The sequence below is a fragment of the Schistocerca piceifrons genome, chromosome 2, assembly GCF_021461385.2.
Source record: "Schistocerca piceifrons isolate TAMUIC-IGC-003096 chromosome 2, iqSchPice1.1, whole genome shotgun sequence".
NCBI lineage: Eukaryota > Metazoa > Arthropoda > Insecta > Orthoptera > Acrididae > Schistocerca > Schistocerca piceifrons.
The window spans coordinates 466,204,247-466,220,856 of record NC_060139.1 but is presented as its reverse complement, the minus strand read 5'-3'; the positions used below and the strand labels follow the sequence as shown (position 1 = coordinate 466,220,856).

Here is a 16,610-nt window from a genome sequence, read left to right as displayed (position 1 = left end):
ACACATTTAAAAGTCAGCTGTTGGATATTATCTAGGTATCAGAGAAAGTCCATGGCTGCTGTCATCTCCAGATGCTGTGACCACATATTATTCCATTCCAGATTTTCCATTGTTGCATTTTACAGTTTTATTATTTACTGGTTACTTAACTTGATGAATAAATATGAGGCACATCCAGAAAGTAAGTTTCCCTATTTTTTTAAACAAAGACAACATAGTTACATGAAAAACTTTATAGCCAACAGGTACAGAAATGTTTGAGCTATTTTTCAATGCAGTGAGCAAAAGAATTGAGACACTTGTCATATCATGGGATCAACTTTCGTATTTCTGTGTCATAGAAGCCTGCCATCTGTGAATGGAATCAGTGTGTGAAAGTCACTTCAATTCTTCATCATTGTCAAATGCCGGCCAGAGGACAGGAATTTCTTGAGGTGCAAGAAAAAATGGAAATTGCTGGGAGCAAGATCAGTACTGCATGCTGAATGATCAAACAGCTTCCAGCAGAACATCTGCAAAACATTTGCTGTGCACCAAGCTGTCTGGGGACGAGCATTGTCATGGAGTAGCACAACATGTGCATTAAGCATTCCATGCCTCTTGTTCTGAATGGTATGTCACAGTGTCCGCACTGTTTCACAGTATTGGTCAGCATTCACTGTTTCAAATCTGGGCAGGAAATCAATGAACAGAATACCCGTCCTGTCCCAGGGTACTGTACACATCACTTTGTGCACTGACACGGTATGTTTGAGTTACGTCTTGACCAGAGATCCACTGTGATACCGGTGCATTGAATGCTGCTTTTTTTTCTGGGGTCAAGTGAGAAATCCAAGTCTTGTCACCCATGACAATCCTGTTAAGGAACTCATCACTGTTATCATGACATCACTGCAGAAATGTCAGTGCTGTTCGGTGTCAGGCTTTTTGGCACCCACTTGGCATGCAATTTCTTTAATAGCAGGTGCTTAGTGACAATTTCATGTAACAAGGATTGCAATATCTGTGGAAAATGGCTGCTCAGCACTGTAACTGTGAAGCAACAATTCTTCAAGATGTGCTGCTCACCAGCTCACCTAGGTAATCATTGATGAGGGATGATCACTCACTGTGCTCTTCATCATGGACACTTTGATGACCTTAGGAAAAAGACCTACGCCAGTGACACATCATATGTTTGCTCTTGATCTTGTGCCATAGACCTGAAAGAGCTCATGATATTTTGGTGGGTGCTATGTTTTGTGCATGAAGGAACTTTATCACTGACCAAACCTTGTAGGCGGCAGGAGAAGAGATAGGAGACACCATTTCAGGGTACTGCTGCCATGGTACTGCCACCAGGCAGGAGCTGTCCAGCTGGCGTCACATCATAGATCTATTGTGCATGCATGATTTTCCCAGCTAAATATGCCTACTTTAAAGAAAATAACATCGGGTAACTTACTTTTGTGATGCACCTCATATATAAACAACAAGTTTTGTTCAAGGAACCATTCTAAAAAGTAAGCTGTGACTTGTTAAGAATATTATAATCAAAGAAGTTGGACACTACTCTACCATCATCTCAAAAATATTACTAATTGATATCAGCAATGAAAGTGGACAGTAACTAGTGGAATATTTCCTACCGGCTCTCTTATAGGTTGTTTAACTATGATATCTCTGTGAATATGTCTTGATTTCAGAAAGAACAGCACATTACATGAATGATACAGTTCAGTGTTTATATCACTGATATAATAAATTTCATACAAAAGATCAGTGAGGAAGGAAATTGCAACTAGCCACACCATTTTTGAATGAATAATTTATTTCTCTGGAACTAGTTTTAGGTCTTCCCCAATCATCAGATGACAGGAAGGTTTCTTCATACAAATTTAATCTTTTAAAAAAATTAGGAACAGTTTTGATTTATGTATTACAAAATAAAGATCTGTGTCATTGATCCATATCATGCTAAACCATGAGCCAGAATGTAGTTCAGCACCTCACACATCAATGAAACAATACTTTACACTGTAATAACAAAAGAGAAATTTGTCCTCAAGATAAAAATTTGAAATTTTTACATGAAAGCTATGCTGTCATTTGATGATGAGTCTAATCCCAAACCAAGTTTCAAGTAAATAAACTATCCATTCTAAACAGCATGTCCAATTGCAATTTTCTTCTTCATTGGTTATCCCAGAAACAGCTGTGCATTTCTAAAGCTGTCATGGATAAAATGGGTGCTTTTATTTGTAAGAGAGGTTATACAGTTCTTAATTTTAGAGGGTTAATTGGTGACTTATTCAGATAATTAAATGTTATATTAACTGCTTTTTCAACTCATAATGATTGCCAGCAATGGTTAAGAAGTGATTCTATATACAAATATAAATACTGGAGTCAGTTTTATAATCATTTTATCCTCAAAACCTGAAATTATGAAAGATTATTTATCTGTTACAGAGCTACTTTTTACATGAAGGCTATTTGAGTGGTGTGTCAATGAGCAAGGAGAATGTTCATCTGCTGCCAGAATTTCAAGATGTACTTAGGTTTTATGGTTATAGCCTTGAATCAGAAATGACCACTCAGTCACAAACAAGTACAGAAGTTACATTAAATACATCATCTCCTGCAACAGTTACTATCACAACAGAAGAACAAACTATAGATACTAAAGGAACAACAGACATGTCTGATTTGACTACTTCTGTAAATGTTGTGCCTCCTTCAGTGACCACCAGCCCAAATTTGCAAACTATAACACCGACAAAATTTTATGAATCTACTGATTTCAGTTCTGACAACATTGCAAACAATATTACTACAATAGCCCCTGAAGAATTTCAAACAACTATAACACAACAGCCTAGTGTGGTAACAGAGACACCAACAATATTTGTGAACAAGGAAGAAACTGAAATGGTCACTAATCCCACACCTATAACCACACAAAGCTCAGTTACACAGAGTAATGGTATCTCAGTAGAAGCAACAACAACAAATGAGGTTGGGTCCACATATTTTCCACAGGTGACAGAAACACTGACAACATCAAATCCAAAACCAGGAAGTACTACAGAAACGGTACCTCCAAGAGAAGAATCAGTTTCCCCTGAAAATCAGAGCACCTATAGCAGTGTTTCCACTATGACACTTGCAAATACTGAGTCAACTGACTATACATTCAAAGAACCATTAACTTCTGAAGGAGATACAACCACCACTGAGGCAATCACAACTGAATTTGGACTAGCTACTACAGAAATGCTGTCTGAAATACCAAGCACAACAGTTACTTCTTATGCAACTAATGAAGTAACAGAAGCAAAAATGAACAATGATAATACTGAGATAACTTCCACAATATTTACAAGTTTAGAAATGAATGATGATTTGCATTTTACCAGAGAAACAGCTACAGAAACAACTACCAAAGCTGAGAATACTGACAGAGAAAGAAGGGAAGTTGAAGGTAATTTTGTTTTTTGTTTGTATTTCATATAATTTACACTTTTTGTTATTTGTATTTAAACTAATAGATCCTATTAATGTTGGTAATATTCATACTATGGTTTAAGAATTACTGCACCTTTTATCATAAATTTTAAAGTGAGTGTTTCTGTATGTCGTGAGATTCCTGTTAATGGAACAACAGTGAAATTGTAATGCTTTGGTTTCTCTGTAGAAACTTGTCTGGTATCTTCCATTAAGTAAACCAAATAAAATCTCTATTTCTGTGTAGCATGGAAAGTAGTGGAGAGAGCTAAAAATTACTAATCTGACTCACACAGTGGGTAAGTTTACTTAGAGGTGTGATAGTAAGAAAGCCATGTAATATCTCATTCACCTGTGGTAGCGATTCAAAATGTGATTGCAACTGAAACTCCCATCTAATGTGAAATCTGTTCTGTAATATAATTTTAAGTGGCAAAAAGTCTCAAAGTTGTTGATATTCAACATGAAATGTGTGTTGTATAATGTAAGGATCAAATGTGGTGAGTGTGAATCAGTGATGATATTTTTTTGAGAATGGAAAGTCAGATGTTCAAGAAGGTGGAAGAACTGGTGTATATATGTACTCAGCAGTGAAAAAGTAAAATTTGTGAAAAAAAGAAAGAGAGAAACTGTATCAGTGGGGAGAAAAATGACATAGACTACATAGAGTGAGAGAGCTGATGCAATAAAAAAAGCATACTATAAAACAAATGCAAATGTAACTTAGAGAAGAATATTTCATGATCAATGAAAATATGTACCAGAATTAGATTTGAACTCGGATCTTATGCTTTTCAAAAGTGGTTGTGTTAATCTTATAGGCCATCTGAGGATACCTCCAGGATCAACTGAAATTTTCAGTAACATTGATGTTGACTTCTTATTACTTCATACAACCATTGTATGATGGTTGCTCACAATCAGCAGGAGATCCAGTTTTGATTTCAATCTACCAATCTACCACAGTTAAATCATTAGATGGGCCAGATTCCCAGAAAGTGGAATAAGTAAAGAAAACATGTAAAATAAAAAGCTGTATACATGAATTTGCTCAGATATAAAACCACATGTAACAACTATGCTCTTGGAGATGACTGTACAGGATGTCATAGAAGTAATGGTCAATACTAAGGAATGTGACAATAATGATCATTCAAAGCAAAAAAAGTCATGTGAGCATGGTCTTTAAATTGGTACCATAAGAGCTATGAGCACTTCTTCATCTTTGATACTGTGAAACAAATTTCTTGTACTGCAATCTCTTTGATTTCCATATTTTGGGAAGAAGTAGTATTGAACAAAACAAGAAAAAATTGTGCAATAAACATGGACTTTGAAATGCATACATTTAAAGCTGTGAGCACAGGTTCAGTAGAAGAGCTGTGTTTCACAGTAGCAGGGATAAACAAGTGCTTGTAGCTCTTAACGTACGCACTTTAGAGCCCATATTTACTAGACATTTTTTTTCTTGTTTTGATCCATGCTATCACATCTCAAAATATGGAAAACAAAGAGTTTACAGTAGAAGAGATTTATTCCACAGTGTCAAAGATGAAAAATTGCTAATAGCTCTTTAGGTTCAAATTTTAGAGTCAACGTTTACTAGACTTTTTGGCTTCAAATGAACATTGTTGTCATATCTCTGAATATTGACCATTCCTCCTGAAAAACTCTGTATACTGGAAATGTCAACATCTATTTGTTAAAGATTAGAGTTGTTGTTGTTGAGCATAGTCTCTGTGGAAATTATTTTTACTTCTAGTATTATGGTTCAAGAACTGTCCTTTTCTGATTATTATGCTTTATTGTCTGTTTTTTGCAATGTCATTGAGGGCTGAATTCAATTTTAGTTTGAAAACAAGGCTGAGGAAACCCTGAACAAAATCTTTTTGAAGAAAACATCCCAGTAGTCACTTCCAATGCCTAAGTTATGCAAATGTATACCAGAAGAAAATGAGCAAGATAGATAAGACATTGGACTCATATTTCAGATGACCAAGTTTAAAGTCTCTAGTTGAGAATGCAGATTTGGGCTTTTGTGATTTCCTACAATCACTCTGGGTGATTGCTGAGATGATTTTTTAAATGCAGATACCACTAAGTTCCATTCACACCATGGTTCAAACCTAGCTTGTGCTCCATCTCTAGTAGCCTCAATGATGGAAAGGCATGAAACTCTTAATTGTACAAGCTAAATCAGAATCTCCACATAAGCATTAGAATCAGGTATTCCAGAATGCATGGCAGTGTTCACTTGCTGTACCACCTTTCAGAAATCATCTTGCTAACAAAAATCTTATAATGTAAGTGAATGGATATAAAATCTACTCACCAAGTGGTGGCAGGAGAACACATCTAAGGATATTGAAATTTGCAAGCTTTTGGAGCCAGTGGCTCCTTCTTCTGGCAGAAGGGTTGATGGGGAAGGAATAGAGGTGAAGGAAAAGGACTGGTGAGGCCTGAGAAATGGGGAGAGTTCACAGAAGTCACCAAGAACCCTGGGTCAGGGGAGACTTACTGGATGGGATAAGAAAAGACTGATTGTTGATGACTACTTTGGAGAAGATTTGAAAATCTGAGAGCTTAAAGACGGAAGATAGCATAACATGCAAGGCAGAGATTACTAACAAAACATTGTGCATGAGTAATAACAGCAGAAAGCTAAATGCACTATATATGGTATAGGTGGGGGCTGGGGAAAAATAGTCAGGTCAGAAAATAAAAGATATAGAAAGCTTAAAAGGAGAGAAGAAAGTTAAGGAGTGAAGTTTCTTTTTCTTTTATTTCCTGATCCATCTATTTCCTCCCAACCTCACCCCCCCCCCCCCCTCCCACCATCCCCCTTCCCCACCTCTATCACATATAATGTACCATACTTAGCTTTCTGCTTTTATTAATTAATGCATGATATTTTGTCAGTAATCTGTGTCTTGCATACTACCCAACTTTCCACCTTTAAGCTTTCAGGTTTTCAGATCTTGTCTGGTGCATTCTCCAACAATCAGTCTTTTCTTCTCAGCCCATCCAGTAAGTCTCTCCTGACCCAGTGTTATGGGCAACTTTTTTGAACTCTCCCCATTTCCTACATCTCACCAGTCCTTTTCCTTCAGTCCCCTTCCTTCTCCCTTCAACCTTTCTGCCAGAAGAAGGAGCCACAGCCTCTGAAAGCTTGCAAATGTCAATGTATGTGTGTTCCCCTGCTGCCACTTGGTGAGTAGATTTTTTTATCTATCCAATTACATTATTTTTTCCAAAATCCATTATTTTCATTGATATGTCAAAAATCTTAGAAAGGGTTGAGGCAACACTCAAATGTCAGAAGATGGAATGGTTCACTGGAAACAAATATATGCCAGCATGTGTCATGAATGCCATAAATCTCTGTCCTTACTCTAATTGTACTTGCTTTCTCCTTCCTCATTATTGTGCAGGAAATCAACAATGTGGAGACAGCATACTCATTAGAGTAGTAACAAATTCTTGATTTGTGTAGGCATATAATGTTACATATTGTGGGTGTCTTATTTTTTTTATGCCTTTGTCCCATACCTATGCATAGTCAGCATGGCTACTATTGACTATTTTCCCCAGCCCCCTCCTATACCGTATATAGTGCATTTAGCTTTCTGCTCTTATTACTCATGCACAATTTTAAGGAGTATCTGGATGCCCTTCCTGCCACCACCCCATTACCTCCCAGAAGGGAAGTGTTTTCCAACTGTCTGCATGTGGTGTTACCCATGTGAAAGAGCACAGACATTTTCTAAATGTGTGTTAATTATTTAACTGAGGTTGGACTTGGGTACCAGCCCAATATTCACCTAGTCAAATGTGAGAAGCTACCTAAAAACCATATCCAAACTGGCAAGTGCACCAGCCCTCATCATTAATCCACTGGGTGGATTTGCTCTGGGGCCAATGCACCTGCCCAGATCTTGAATGTGGCATGTTAACCCATGCAGCTATCTCTACAGGTAATTTTATGTATTGTGATGATATAATGATATCATTTTCCTACAGTCGCATATGCAGAACAGAAACATAAAACTTGGTTCAATCAGATTTAATAGTAAATAATTATCAAATACCTTAATATATTCATTCTTAGTCAATTAAACACATTTTAATGTATAAAAATTAATCACTTTTTACAGGGTATAGATCAGCTTGGCAGAGCACTTTGGTGAAAATAGGACATATTGCAAGAAGACAGACATGTCACATGAATCCTTGTTATCCATTTTTGATTGATGGGATACAAGAGGAATATGTTCCTGTCATGTCTCTTACTGCTACATTTCGATTTGCTTATCTCAGAAAACTCCATGCTACTGCTTTAGAATTCCCACTTGATGTGAGTAATGCTAACTTGTTCAAGTAATACGTAAACTGTGTGCAGTTACTAGTAGTCAGTAACAAGATTTTTTATTTTTTACCAGAATCACTGTTTAGCTTCCTTTTTTTCTGTGACATCTGTCTTGGTGTAACAAAGGGATAAAATGCGGGATGACATAGTCGCTGTGAAGGTGACAATGATCCAGTGTTATGAAATTTTTGTAAATATGGCAACTTTCTCTGATTGCAAATATCTGTTTATTAAGTTGAATAAAAAAATATTTGTGATCAGTGACTGTTGTGACATTTAAGAAAATGAAATATGAAGTCCCTGTTGAGATGGTACTGCACTTGCTTAAAATTTTGTATCACAACAGATATCCCTGTCATGAAAAGTCTGATTACAGTGAGTGACATTTGGCATGGAATTCAATATTGTTCATTAATAACTTCATTATGAACATGGCTATGTTATTTGAACTTAGTGAAACAAAAATCAGTAATATAGATAGTTTTGGGAAATGGAATGGAAGCACTTCATTCAGTTTGTAAAAAGTCAAAACACTACTTCAGCAATACATGGAAGGGAACATAATGAATATCAGCACAGGTTTGTGTCAACAGCAGGAATACAGTGCTCCTAATTTACAAATTCTGCACTGTTAAGTCAGTGTAGATTAATTTTGCTACAGCAAAAGATGTCATCTCCACGTAAATTGAGATCTAACAGTTATTTTTTTGAAGAGTGCCATAAGGAAAATGGAGCACCTCTCTTTGCACAAAGATACTGTTTCTCTTATAGATCCAGCTGCAGAATTTTGTAGTGGGCCAAGGAAATTGTAATTTTTATAGGTAATGGATAAAGATATTAAATAGTTCTTATTTGTTATAAATTACGAATAAAAATGTTATCATTAAATGCAAATAAAATAAGCTCCTGTAATTCTCTTAGGTCAGACATCCACTGTTTGTTCTCTGAGATATTCATACAGGAGCATAGTACATACACTAACTGATCAAAAGTATCTGGACACCTATTAGTAAACATTAATATAGGCTGAGTCCACCATCTGCCTTTATGATAGCTTGAATTCTGCTGGGGATCCTTTCAATGAGATGTGTGAATGCCTGTGGAAGTTTGGCAGCCCATTTTTCCTCAAAAGCTAAAACCAGAGAAAGTAGTGGCACTGGACCTTGGAGTCTGGAGCCAAACTGACATTCTAATTCACTCCAAAGGTGTACGAGGGTCGGTCAAAAAGTAATGCCTCCCATTTTTTTTCTACTTAAAGAAATTAAGTTAAGTGAAAAATTTGAATTTGGCGCCATTCCTCAAACCTTCTTCTGCAATCCACTGCAGTAGTAACTTTCTGTGTCAACAGGTGGCAGCACAGCAGAAGTTTGTAAGATGGCCGACATCGATGTTCGTTTGAGACAGCGTTGTGTGATTGAATTCTTGAATGCAGAAGGTGAAACGCCCATACGCATTCATGAAAGACTGAAGAAGGTGTATGGTGTTGTGACAGTGGATGTCAGCACTGTTAGACGATGGGTTCGTCGTTGTAAGGAAGCTGAAGGGCAAACACCGTTGACTGACGAAAAGCGGAGCGGCAGGCCGGTGAGTGCAGTGACTCCACACAACATTCAGCAAGTTGATGACATCATTCGTGGTGACCGTCGGGTGACTGCAGATGAAGTGTGTCGCGTTATTTCTCTTAGTAAAGGCAGTGTGATCACGATTATTAAACAACTGGGGTACTCAAAAGTTTGTGCACGGTGGGTTCCAAGAATGTTAACCGATCAGAATAAAGAGGCAAGGAAAACAATAGCCTCCCAACACTTGCAGCGCTTCCGTTTGGAGGGAGATGAGTTTCTGAAAAAAATTGTGACAGGGGACGAAACATGGGTGCATTTTTTTGAACCCGAATCAAAGAGGCAGTCAATGGAGTGGCGTCACACAAGCTCGCCGAGGAAGAAAAAATTCAAAACTGTGCGATCGGCAGGGAAAGTTATGGCAACAGTTTTCTGGGATACAGAGGGTGTGATTCTGGTTGATTTTTTGGAGCAGGGATGCACAATAAATTCTGTTCAATACGTCACAACCCTCAACAAACTTAAAGCACGTCTTCAGCGAGTTCGCCCAACAAAATCAATGGCAGATGTTCTTCTTTTGCATGACAATGCAAGACCACACACCAGTCGTCACACCTCTGACGAGATTGTCAAAATTGGATGGGAAGTTTTGCCTCATCCCCCATACAGCCCTGACCTGGCACCATCAGACTTCCATCTGTTCGGGCCACTAAAAGAAGCTCATCGTGGGATTCATTTTGAAGATGAGGAGGCCGTCAAAACATCCGTGCGTCAATGGCTTAGGAAGCAGAGCTGTGATTTTTACCGTGCTGGGATACATGCCCTTGTTCAAAGATGGACCAAAACTGTAGAGATGGGCGGAGATTACATTGAAAAATGACAAAATGATCCTCAATGTTGTGGTTTTCAACCTATGTAATTGCATTTAAATTTCCTGACAATTAAACGTAGAAAAAAAAATAGGAGGCATTACTTTTTGACTGACCCTCGTACCATTGGGTTCATGGGTTCAGGTTGTGACTCTGGACAGACCAGGCCATTTCAGAGATTTTATTCATCATAGACCATGGTCTCACAGATGCTGCATTTTGACATGGTGCATTGTCTTACTGGTGAAGATAAACAAACAATGAAAAGTCCAGGTTCGAATATCAATAATTATGGAAAGAATAGACTGCTACTCACTGTAAAGATGACACAGTGAGTTGCAGACAGCTGCAATGAAATGACTGTTACACATTAAGCTTTTGGCCAAAGCCTTCATCAGAAAAGAAAAACACACATGCTTTCACACAAGCAAGCACACCACACACACACACGACAGAGCAGCCAGAGAGAGCGTTCAGGTGTATGTAAGGTGTGCTTGCTTGTGTGCCTTTTTTTTCTGATGAAGGCTTTGGCCAAAAGTTCTCTGTACAGTCTTTTCCTTGTGCCTGCCTGCAACTCAGCATATCATATTTGGGGTGAATAGCAGTCTATTCTTTGCATAATTATTGATACAAATAATTACTGTCTCCAGATTGTTCTTCAGCTACATGCAGCACATGATGCTGTAAAATGCTTTCATACCCATCAGCATGTAGCACTTTGTTAAGAACAATAAGGAGACCACATCCTAACCACAAAAACACCCCTTTACCATAGCTCCACCTCCTCTGTACTTCACTGTAGGTACTACAGGTGATGGCAGGTTATGTTCTCCAGGCATTTGCAAAAACACTAACCCTTCCACCAGACTGCCACAGTGTCCAGCATGATTAATCACTCCAAATCACTCATTTTTCATTTTCAGTCATCCATCATCTAGTGGTATCACTCTTTACACCACCTCAAGTGTCACTTATCACTGACTACTGAAATGTGTGGCTTATGAGGAGCTGCTCAACCACTGTACCGCATTATTTTTAATTCTCTGTGCACAGTCATTGTGCTAGCAGGGCTTCTGGTAGCATTTTGGAATTCATGAGGAATCCCTTCTTCTGATTTCACACATTTTTTTGCAACCAACCTCTGCAATGCTTGACTTTTATACTGCCAGGTCCACCTCTCTTGAGCTTTAGTGGTCACTTTGGCATTACATAAGGTGTCTGGATACTTTTGACCAGATGGTGCTGAATGCTGATTCCTGTGAATAATACTACATAACATTAATAATAATAATAATTATCTTTTTTGCACATAACATCTTGATTTGTAATTTTTATACATTTACTTTAACAACCTTACATAAAATTAAATGGATATATAGAAACTTAGAAACTAACACATTAGATACTATAGGTTACTATCAGTATTTTAAAATGGATATTAACCACAACTCACCATATAGCAGAGATGCTGAGTCGCAGATAGGAACAACAAAAAGACTGTCACAAATAAAGCTTCAGCCAGTAAGGCCTTCATCAAAAATGGATGACAGACAACTTTCCTTTTCATAATATTGTTACATTCCATCCCGGTTTTTCCATTGTTTGATATTATCCACGACTCGTATACTGGAACTAAATACACTGGAGCCCAAAACTTAAGGACAAAACTAACTTTTGCTTCAAGTATCACTGCCAAGTAAGATAGCTTGATGTAACTTGGACCATACATAAAAAAACTGCTACATTATAGTACCACAGGTAAATGGAAGAAATGCACAATGAGACAAACAGAAAGACAATAATGACACTGAAGTCACTGAAATTTGTGATGGTTCCCTAGATATTACAAAAGGTAGGACATGGTTTTTAATAGGGTGTGTGATTATCATGGATGGCAATACATGCTTTTGCAACACACTCACAAGCTGGCCACAAGGTTGGTAAGGAGTTCTTGTGGCACGGCATTTAATTCCTCCACCAGCACAGTTGACAACTGCTGGCCATTGGTGTATTTGGATGTGCAGCAATACATTTCCCCAATACATTCTACATGTACATGATGGAATTTTGAGTCAGAGGAATGACAGACCAGTGCATTCACTGAATATTCTCTCGTTCCAAGACCTCCACCACCTGAGCATTTCAGTGCTGTCACTCACTGTCTTATGTAAAAATGAAGTCAGTCCTGAATGCACCCCATAAAAGATACACGTGAGGAAGGAGTATAGATCCAATAATGTTGACTGGTGAGTATCGTATGTTCAAAGATTTGGAGGGCAGTACTCCCATGCAACATTATGCCCCCCCCCCCCCCACACACACACACCTGGACCACCAAAATGATCATACTTGTACCGGGTAATGTTCCTGGGTGCATTATGTGTTCCAACCTCTCACCGTATGAGGGACTTAATGTACCCATAAACATTGTTTAAATGGATTGTTTTGATTGTCAAGGTGTTATGGTGTATGTTGGCATAATATTGCATGGGGTACCGAATTCCAAACCATTGAACACAGTACACTCACCAGTCAACATTATTATGAAACTGAACTCCTTCTGATGTGTGTCTTTTCAGGGGTCCATTCAGCCCTGACTTCATATTTCTGGATGACAATGAGCCACCACATCAGACTGCGCCACTGCAGGAGCTCTTGGACTGAGAAGATATTCAACAAATAGCCAGTCTATTATAAATATATATATAATAGAGGGAAACATTCCACGTAGGAAAAATATATCTAAAAACAAAGATGATGTGACTTACCAAATGAAAGTGCTGGCAGGTCGACAGACACACAAACAAACACAAACATACACACAAAATTCAAGCTTTCGCAACAAACTGTTGCCTCATCAGGAAAGAGGGAAGGAGAGGGAAAGACGAAAGGATGTGGGTTTTAAGGGAGAGGGTAAGGAGTCATTCCAATCCTGGGAGCCGAAAGACTTACCTTAGCGGGAAAAAAGGACGGGTATACACTCGCACACACACACATATCCATCCACACATATACAGACACAAGCAGACATATTTAAAGACCAAATATGTCTGCTTGTGTCTGTATATGTGTGGATGGATATGTGTGTGTGTGCGAGTGTATACCCGTCCTTTTTTTCCCCCTAAGGTAAGTCTTTCCGCTCCCGGGATTGGAATGACTCCTTACCCTCTCCCTTAAAACCCACATCCTTTCGTCTTTCCCTCTCCTTCCCTCTTTCCTGATGAGGCAACAGTTTGTTGCGAAAGCTTGAATTTTTTGTGTATGTTTGTGTTTGTTTGTGTGTCTGTCGACCTGCCAGCACTTTCATTTATATATATATATATATATATATATATATATATATATATAATGGAAGGAAACATTCCACGTGGGAAAAATTATATATAAAAACAAAGATGAAGTGACTTACCGAACAAAAACGCTGGCAGGTCGATAGACACACAAACAAACACAAACATACACACAAAATTCAAGCTTTCGCAACAAATTGTTGCCTCATCAGGAAAGAGGGAAGGAGAGGGGAAGACGAAAGGAAGTGGGTTTTAAAGGAGAGGGTAAGGAGTCATTCCAATCCCGGGAGCGGAAAGACTTACCTTAGGGGGAAAAAAGGTAAGTCTTTCCGCTCCCGGGATTGGAATGACTCCTTACCCTCTCCTTTAAAACCCACTTCCTTTCGTCTTCCCCTCTCCTTCCCTCTTTCCTGATGAGGCAACAATTTGTTGCGAAAGCTTGAATTTTGTGTGTATGTTTGTGTTTGTTTGTGTGTCTATCGACCTGCCAGCGTTTTTGTTCGGTAAGTCACTTCATCTTTGTTTTTATATATATATATATATATATATATATATATATATATATATATATATATATATAACACACACACACACACACACACACACTCCTGGAAATGGAAGAAAGAACACATTGACACCGGTGTGTCAGACCCACCATACTTGCTCCGGACACTGCGAGAGGGCTGTACAAGCAATGATCACACGCACGGCACAGCGGACACACCAGGAACCACGGTGTTGGCCGTCGAATGGCGCTAGCTGCGCAGCATTTGTGCACCGCCGCCGTCAGTGTCAGCCAGTTTGCCATGGCATACGGAGCTCCATCGCAGTCTTTAACACTGGTAGCATGCCGCGACAGCGTGGACGTGAACCGTATGTGCAGTTGACGGACTTTGAGCAAGGGCATATAGTGGGCATGCGGGAGGCCGGGTGGACGTACCGCCGAATTGCTCAACACGTGGGGCGTGAGGTCTCCACAGTACATCGATGTTGTCGCCAGTGGTCGGCGGAGGGTGCACGTGCCCGTCGACCTGGGACCGGACGGCAGCGACGCACGGATGCACGCCAAGACCGTAGGATCCTACGCAGTGCCGTAGGGGACCGCACTGCCACTTCCCAGCAAATGAGGGACACTGTTGCTCCTGGGGTATCGGCGAGGACCATTCGCAACCGTCTCCATGAAGCTGGGCTACGGTCCCACACACCGTTAGGCCGTCTTCCGCTCACGCCCCAACATCGTGCAGCCCGCCTCCAGTGGTGTCGCGACAGGCGTGAATGGAGGGACGAATGGAGACGTGTCGTCTTCAGCGATGAGAGTCACTTCTGCCTTGGTGCCAATGATGGTCGTATGCGTGTTTGGCGCCGTGCAGGTGAGCGCCACAATCAGGACTGCATACGACCGAGGCACACAGGGCCAACACCCGGCATCATGGTGTGGGGAGTGATCTCCTACACTGGCCGTACACCACTGGTGATCGTCGAGGGGACACTGAATAGTGCACGGTACATCCAAACCGTCATCGAACCCATCGTTCTACCATTCCTAGACGGGCAAGGGAACTTGCTGTTCCAACAGGACAATGCACGTCCGCATGTATCCCGTGCCACCCAACGTGCTCTAGAAGGTGTAAGTCAACTACCCTGGCCAGCAAGATCTCCGGATCTGTCCCCCATTGAGCATGTTTGGGACTGGATGAAGCGTCGTCTCACGCGGTCTGCACGTCCAGCACGAACGCTGGTCCAACTGAGGCGCCAGGTGGAAATGGCATGGCAAGCCGTTCCACAGGACTACATCCAGCATCTCTACGATCGTCTCCATGGGAGAATAGCAGCCTGCATTACTGCGAAAGGTGGATATACACTGTACTAGTGCCGACATTGTGCATTCTCTGTTGCCTGTGTCTATGTGCCTGTGGTTCTGTCAGTGTGATCATGTGATGTATCTGACCCCAGGAATGTGTCAATAAAGTTTCCCCTTCCTGGGACAATGAATTCACGGTGTTCTTATTTCAATTTCCAGGAGTGTGTGTATATATATATATATATATCGAGCTAAGTCGGGACAAGTCGCATAAGAGGAGCAACAAAATGCGCTTTTCCGGTACCGGGAATCGAACCCGGGCCTCCTGGGTGAGAGCCAGGTATCCTAGCCACTTGACCACACCGGATATATATATATATATATATATATATATATATATATATATATATATATATATTTTTTTTTTTTTTTTTTTTTTTTTAAACAAAGATGATGTGACTTACCATACGAAAGCGCTGGCAGGTCAATAGAAACACAAACAGACACATACAGGGTGTTTCAAAAATGACCGGTATATTTGAAACGGCAATAAAAACTAAACGAGCAGCGATAGAAATACACCGTTTGTTGCAATATGCTTGGGACAACAGTACATTTTCAGGCGGACAAACTTTCGAAATTACAGTAGTTACAATTTCCAACAACAGATGGCGCTGCAAGCGATGTGAAAGATATAGAAGACAACGCAGTCTGTGGGTGCGCCATTCTGTACGTCGTCTTTCTGCTGTAAGCGTTTGCTGTTCACAACATGCAAGTGTGCTGTGGACAACATGGTTTATTCCTTAGAACAGAGGATTTTTCTGGTGTTGGAATTCCACCGCCTAGAACACAGTGTTGTTGCAACAAGACGAAGTTTTCAACGGAGGTTTAATGTAACCAAAGGACCGAAAAGCGATACAATAAAGGATCTGTTTGAAAAATTTCAACGGACTGGGAACGTGACGGATGAACGTGATTGAAAGGTAGGGCGACCGCGTACGGCAACCACAGAGGGCAACGCGCAGCTAGTGCAGCAGGTGATCCAACAGCGGCCTCGGGTTTCCGTTCGCCGTGTTGCAGCTGCGGTCCAAATGATGCCAACATCCACGTATCGTCTCATGCGCCAGAGTTTACACCTCTATCCATACAAAATTCAAACGCGGCAACCCCTCAGCGCCGCTACCATTGCTGCACGTGAGACATTCGCTAATGATATAGTGCACAGGATTGATGACGGCG

At 40.1% G+C, this 16,610-nt stretch overlaps 1 protein-coding gene and 1 non-coding gene across 3 annotated transcripts in view; one reads left to right on the top strand and one right to left on the bottom strand.

Moving 5' to 3' along the window:
- LOC124777713 (mucin-2-like) overlaps positions 1 to 16,610 on the top strand; it is a 107,634-nt gene that overhangs the window by 76,165 nt on the left and 14,859 nt on the right. For both annotated transcript variants that reach the window (XM_047253210.1, XM_047253211.1), the window contains 2 exons: positions 2,452 to 3,463; positions 7,641 to 7,840. In XM_047253210.1, the coding sequence (XP_047109166.1) occupies positions 2,452 to 3,463; positions 7,641 to 7,840 (1,212 nt within the window). The remainder of the gene's footprint in view (positions 1 to 2,451; positions 3,464 to 7,640; positions 7,841 to 16,610) is intronic.
- On the bottom strand, positions 15,667 to 15,738 carry Trnae-cuc. The gene has a single exon. It is a non-coding gene; the product is annotated as a tRNA-Glu (tRNA).